This window comes from Dermacentor andersoni, chromosome 2, assembly GCF_023375885.2.
Source record: "Dermacentor andersoni chromosome 2, qqDerAnde1_hic_scaffold, whole genome shotgun sequence".
Classification (NCBI taxonomy): Eukaryota; Metazoa; Arthropoda; class Arachnida; order Ixodida; family Ixodidae; genus Dermacentor; species Dermacentor andersoni.
This window is the reverse complement of record NC_092815.1, coordinates 125,745,712-125,752,751: the sequence shown is the minus strand read 5'-3', so window position 1 is coordinate 125,752,751 and position 7,040 is coordinate 125,745,712. Positions and strand designations below refer to the sequence as shown.

General features: G+C 52.3%; 1 protein-coding gene across 1 annotated transcript; it reads left to right on the top strand.

Moving 5' to 3' along the window:
* The first annotated feature begins 4,765 nt into the window (after positions 1–4,765).
* Positions 4,766–6,541, top strand: LOC126541176 (uncharacterized). Its single transcript, XM_050187860.1, has one exon. The coding sequence runs from the start codon at positions 4,766–4,768 to the stop codon at positions 6,539–6,541; it is 1,776 nt and encodes a 591-aa protein (XP_050043817.1).
* Positions 6,542–7,040: the final 499 nt, after the last annotated feature.

Genomic DNA, 7,040 nt, shown 5'->3' with positions numbered 1-7,040 from the left:
ACGTGATCCCTCCTAGCACGTCACGCCGACGGTGGCGCCAGCTTTTCCAGTGGTGGAGCTCGAGGCCAATAGCCGGCGCGGATGCAACGGACGCCGGGGCTTCGTTCAAAGCGGCGGACATTTTGGCCCGTTCAGCGCCGCCGATACGCCTCCCCGCCAAGCGCGTCCAGGCGTGTTTCAGTGCCACGTGTCTTCGTGTGTGCGTGTGTGTGTGTGTGCCACGCTTGTCAAAGCGCAGCAGCCGGGGAGAGGAGCTCCCCAAGTGTGAAGCGAGGAGGTCTGATCGGCGCCGGCTCGGCGATGCGTCACTACACTCGTCTCAACATGTCTCTCAGCCTGTCCGGGCCCAGAGTCACGTGGTCTCATCCCGAGACGTTCCTTCTTGCCCTCAACTCCGAGAGTATAAGAGCAGCTGCCCCCGGACGCCGAGAGAGAGGCTCCGATTTCTCCTGTTGAGTTACGTGCTCTCCCGTCTCTCCACTTCGGTCGACCTGACCGCCCGCTCTTTTGCGATGTTAGAATAAACAAGTTGTTCTGTTACCAGTTGACTCATGCTTTGCCGGGACCTTCGGATGCTTCCAGTGCCCCAGGCCGCCAGGCCAACGCTACCCTTGGGGCTTGCGACCCATTTGCAACAACGGGCGTCAGCACTGAGATTCCAACAACTCGTGCCAGCGGTGCGATTTACAACAACTGGTTGCCAGCGGTGAGATCGCGACAACGGAGGCCAGCAGCGAAGATATGCGGTTGACTGTATGCTGAGCAGCACAACGACCATCCGGGAGCAGTGCAACGAGCCCTGTGTGATGACTGGTTGCCTGCAGCGGAACGACTGCGCTGAATTCTTGGCTGCGAGGTTTGGTGAGTGCGGGACTTTCTTCTTCTGAGTTTTGCCAGGCTTTTGTTAGTGTCAGAAACAGAGCTGGTAATTGTGGTTGTCGTTGCTGCCGGGTTAGTTTGCGGCAAGACAATAGTAGGCAGTAGAGAAAGCAGCATTCAGAGCAGCCATGGATTTGAAGTCGTTGCGCAAACCGATATTGCTGGAGCTTGCAAGAGAGTTGGGTCTGGATGTCTCAGACAAACTCAGAAAACCAGAACTGCTGAGGGCTATTCTTGAGTTAGAAGCTGAGGATGACGAGCTGTCGGATTGCCTTGAGACCATTGAGGAGCGGGCAAAAAGACATGAGCGCGAACTTAAAGAGCAAAGAGAGAGACAGGAGCGCGAACTTAAAGAGCAGAAAGAAAAAGAAGAGCGCGAACACGCTTTGGAAATGAAGCGTCTCGAGGTAGAGATGGAACGCGCTCGTAATGGAAGTCAGGCACACGGTGCAGGAGAACGAGTATCGTTAAAAATGACTGACCTGATGCGGCCGTTTAAGCTTGGAGAGGACATTGGTTTGTTCCTGGTTAACTTTGAGCAAACGTGCGAGAAGCAGGGGTTCTCTCGGGAAACGTGGCCACAGCGCTTGCTCACTTTGTTACCCGGCGAGGCGGCCGACGTAGTCGCGCGCTTGAATAGAGAGGAGGCAGAGGATTTCGACAAAGTGAAATCGAGTCTGCTAAAAAAGTACAGGCTGTCAGCGGAGGCGTTCCGTCGGAAGTTTCGGGAAAATGAGAAAGGCAGAAGTGAGTCATATACAGAGTTTGCCTACAGGCTAATGTCAAACATGCAGGAGTGGCTCAAAGAAGAGAAAGCGTTTGGTGACCACGAGAAAGTTCTGCATGGTTTCGGGCTGGAACAGTTTTATAGTCGGTTACCTGAGAACGTGCGGTACTGGGTCTTGGATAGGCCAGACGTTAGTACGGTGGCTAGAGCCGCTGAGCTAGCCGAGGAGTTTGTGACGCGTCGGGCTCGCGGAGCTAAGGACGGTCAAAAGGGTGAATTTGGCTCCAAGTTTGAGAGGCCGAAGTTCACACCCATGAGATCAAAGGGGGACACACGTAGTTCGGATGCGAGTGAAAGCAGTCCGACCGAACGTAAGGAGACGGCGGCAGCCGAAGCCGAACGCAGAAAACGGTTCGAGATGAGGCAAGCGCGCGTGTGTTATAGGTGTCAGAAGCCGGGTCACTTTTCGGCGCAGTGTCCAGAAACAAAAACAAAAGTCGTGTTTTTGTCGTTATGCAGCACTGACGAGAACATGAAGCTTCTCGAGCCTTACATGCGAGACCTCCTCGTGAACGGGAAAGAGTGCCGAGTGCTTCGCGATTCCGCAGCTACAATGGATGTAGTTCACCCCTCCTACGTGGAACCCGATATGTTCACGGGCGAGTGCGCATGGATCAAGCAAGCCGTGGAAGCTCATAGCGTGTGTCTGCCCGTAGCAAAAGTGCTTATTGAAGGACCTTTCGGAGCACTTGAGACGGAGGCCGCAGTGTCATCTATGCTGCCCCCCCAGTACCCGTACCTATTTTCGAACAGGTCCGATCACCTCCTGCGCGAAAAGGGGCTTTTGTTTGGTGAGGCTAGCGTTCAGGCCTTAACCAGATCGAAGGTTCGGGAGCTCGCTGCAAAGGCGGTAGTTGCGGGGCCGACGTTGTCGAACAATGAGAAAGGATCAGAGGCGCAACAAGCTGATATTCAGAGCACGCCCGAACTGAATCAAATTGAGCCTGTAGCGTTAAAGGCACCAGATACTGGAGAGGAAATGCCCGACACGGGAAAGTTAGAAGAGCTATCTGCAGATTTGCTCGTCGCGGCTACGTCAGACGGACTTAATAGGTTGCTAAAAGTCAGCCGGGCGGCTTTGATAGCTGAGCAAAAGAAGGATGGCAGCCTAGAAAACATACGCTGCATTGTCAAGGAAGGTATCGCCAAGAAAAATGCTCGTTTTGTGGAAAGAGGTGGGGTTTTGTACCGGAAGTATCTAGACCGCAGGGGAGTGGAGTTCGATCAGCTGATCGTGCCTCAGTGCTACCGTCAGGATCTGTTGCGCTTGTCGCATGGGGGTTCGTGGTCCGGACACCTAGGAGTTAAGAAAACTAAGGACCGTCTCTTGCAAGAGTACTATTGGCCAGGGTGTTTTCGGGACGCAGACCACTTTGTGAGGACATGTGACACCTGTCAGCGGGTGGGCAAACCAGGGGACAAATCGAGGGCGCCGTTGAAGTTGGTACCTATCATTACGGAGCCTTTTAGACGGCTCGTTATTGATACAGTGGGACCTCTGCCGGTAACAGCCACGGGGCACAGACACATGTGTGTGTGTGCCACGCTTGTCAAAGCGCAGCAGCCGGGGAGAGGAGCTCCCCAAGTGTGAAGCGAGGAGGTCTGATCGGCGCTGGCTCGGCGATGCGTCACTACACTCGTCTCAACATGTCTCTCAGCCTGTCCGGGCCCAGAGTCACGTGGTCTCAGCCCGAGACGTTCCTTCTTGCCCTCAACTCCGAGAGTATAAGAGCAGCTGCCCCCGGACGCCGAGAGAGAGGCTCCGATTTCTTCTGTTGAGTTACGTGCTCTCCCGTCTCTCCACTTCGGTCGACCTGACCGCCCGCTATTTTGCGATGTTAGAATAAACAAGTTGTTCTGTTACCAGTTGACTCATGCTTTGCCGGGACCTTCGGATGCTTCCAGTGCCCCAGGCCGCCAGGCCAACGCTACCCTTGGGGCTTGCGACCCATTTGCAACAACGGGCGTCAGCACTGAGATTCCAACAACTCGTGCCAGCGGTGCGATTTACAACAATGTATGTATCTTGGAGGCAGTCCGAGATGGGGTCGAAGGCTGCGCTTCGCTGTGTTCTCGCGCGCTTAGTTCGCGTTGAAGCGAGAGGCAGCACGAAGGGGAATTCACTCGCCACCCTTCAAAACGCCAGTGTTCTGACATCGAGTGTCCGCGGTCATCGAGTGAGATCTGGTCACGTTTGCCTGTGCGCGCGTAATAACGCGCTTGTTGATTTAGTTAGTAAGCGAATGTTTACAGCAGTTTATGCAACTGATAGAACGACTAACTTTACTTCGTATAACTGTCTAATAATTTGCTATCGCAATCAATGCTTCGCCTGTAGGGCAAAACTATGAGGTTTATTGCTTTTTTCCAGCGCGACAACATATTATCCCTTTTGGAGCTTTAATTTATGCGAAACACGACAACTTAATGTCACTTTCACGAGGCTACGCTTCGCTAAATAAAATCGAAAATATATTTCTTTTGTGGTCAGTGTCAAATTAGCCCGAATAAATGAATAATTTTTGTTACTCTGCCAAATGACTCAAGAAATGTCGTTCAGTCATTACGGTGCAAGCATAAATACATCTTTTCGGTTTCTTTCGGTGCCTTGATTCGTGGTCGCAGTTACAGGAATGTTAATTTACAAAGCGAGGGAAAATTTTCTCATTGAATCTCCCTGTCTAATTGCCTAACCACAGATTTAGCTTTTAATAATTATCTCTCTTCTTTTTTGCTACCTATCGTTGCTTGCTATATTTGACTTCCTTTCTTCGTTATATTACACTTTATTTTTTCGATTCTTTGATAAGGTTCCCGGGTTTTAATTTACAGTCATTCTAATGTTATTTCATCGAGCTGCCCGATTCATGGATAATTCCTCACGGGGCCCGGTGTGTACCATTGATTCTTAGGTCACAATTATCATCAACACCACCATAACCACACTCTTCGAGGAGTGAAAAAGAAGTATCGAATATGCCAAGGCCGACATGGTTTCGGCGACGGGCGAAATTCATATTGTACGGCGTCATCTACGTCGTCTGTCTGTACAAATTCTTCTGGTTCGAAGTGTCCGTGCTGAGGCCGGTGTTCAGGAACATGACGATTCACTACGACGGATTCCTGCTGGAGACTCCCGGGTGTTCGCTGCCCCTGTACAACCCTCACCACTGGATAGTCCGGCGGTATTTCGTCGAGGACGCCCCGTATGCAGCCTTGTGTGCGAGCCGCAACCTCACTGTCTTCGTCCAGGACTTCGACAGGTTTGTGTTAGACGCCAGGGCCCTTCGTCGCGGCTACAACGTCTCGGAAGGGGACATCCGCTGCAACTACCGAGAGGTGTTCAGGGACGAAAACGCGAGAGTTCCTGACACATCGATCACACTCGGTCCTTTTGTGACGTTGCCTCTAGGAAGTCCAGTTGAAGCACAGTACGTGCAGGTCTCGTGCAAGACGAACGGAAGCCTACTTTTCGAAGACTACTTCTTCGTACCTCGACCGAAGAAGCGCAGCGGGTCCTTCCATGGTCCCACGTCGAAGGATGCTACTTCCTCACGGAACATGAACAGTTCCATGAACGTCCTCATACTGGGCGTGGACTCGACTTCGCGAATGAATCTCCACCGTCACATGGAACGAACGCGTAAGTTCCTGAAGGAAGAAATGGCCGCGTTCGAATATCTCGCGTTCAACAAGGTCGGAGATGGTTCGTTTCCGAACCTGATTCCTTTACTCACCGGACTTGCTGGCCCATACGCAGAGAGTCTTATTGCTAGCTCCCAGACAGTGGAAGTGCTTCCATTCGTCTGGGATTTATACAAGCGCAGAGGTTACACGACAATATACATTGAAGAAATGCCACATTACGGTCTATTCACTTACCCAAACTTCACTGGGTTCTCACGCGCGCCTGCAGACTATTATCCTGTGTCCGTCCTACGGTTAATGGATGAGACGAACTTTGGCGAGCGCTACTGTGTGGGATCACGACTAAAGACGAAGGCACTTATCGATTACGTCGGCCAAGTGCTGAAGATCAATCGCCACGATCCGATGTTCTCGTTCGTGTGGCTTAGCTATCTCACTCACGACCACGTGAACGGGCTGAAAATCATGGACGGAATACTGGAGGCCTTTCTCCGAAAACTCTCAGTGCACGGCGTGCTCGAGAACACGGCACTGTTTTTCGTGAGCGACCACGGCCCTCGCGTCGGCCCGTTCCGGATGGGCGAGATCGGTCGCTTTGAAGACAAGAACCCGTTATGCCTAGTGGCGCTTCCCAAACGCTTCCTGGCGGAACACCCGGAAGCCGCCGTGCAGCTGGAGGTCAACCAGCGCCGTCTGGTCACGCATTACGACTTGCACGCCACGTTGGTGGCGCTGTCCAGTCTCCCCGTTCTCGGGAACGGTTCCACAAACAAGGGGCTGAGCCTTACGGGCCGAATACCGCCCGAGAGAACATGCGCGGACGCCTTCGTGCCGCCGGAACATTGCGCGTGTTTCGGCGCCAGCCGCAACCTCGGGAACGAGAGAGTGACCTTGTCGTTCGCCCGCTACGCCGTGTCTTACATCAACGCACTCGCGGAACTGCACTTTCCCGGCCGGTGTGTCGTGTGGGAGCTAGACAGCGTCGACGAATCGTCGGTGCTCGGAGGTCGCGTGGCGGGCAAGGTGTTGCTCCGAGTCGCGATAACCACGAGGCCGACTGCCCACTTCGAGGTGTACGGAGCACTGCGCGGCGAGTCGAACTCGCGGGAGAACCGCGTGGAATTAGTCCAGCGGCTGGATTGGTATAGCAACCAGACCAAGTGCCTGCCGGAGAGCAGGTGGCAAAAGGTTTGCAAATGCCGACCGCAGCTGCTGAATGCAACTTGAAGAAAGACTGCCGCCGCAGCTGTCCTATGGCGCTACTATCTATACGTAAAACCCTTGCGACGCCGGATGCTGTGCTACGCTGTGGTGCAGTCTTGTGCTGGAATTAATTTGCATGCAGTGCACGAATGTAGTATGTTTCATTGCTTCTTAACCGGAATTCCGATATTGCAGTTTTGGTTATTTGAGCAAGGATTCGTCTTCCTTTCTTTACAATACCTTGAAAGGACATATATAGTCTTCCTTCTTTTTCATATATGTGTCAGTAGCCCCAAATGTATCTATATTATAGTTTTGGTGAACTGTGTAGCCCTTCGTAGCCGTTTGCTCCGGCTGTCACTGTATAAGCTGCTATACCAGGCGTTTCTGCGAACGCTTTCAGTAGTCTTTAAAAATAATGTGTCAAATAGCAGAAATATAGTCCTTGAATGGATTGCCCAAACAGGCGGACATTATTTGAACGAAAAATCAAAATGCATAATTGAACAATTACCTAAAATTC

Coding starts and splice junctions, on each gene's coding strand:
- LOC126541176 (XM_050187860.1), top strand. CDS start 4,766: ATGACGATTCACTACGACGGATTCCTGCTGGAGACTCCCGGGTGTTCG.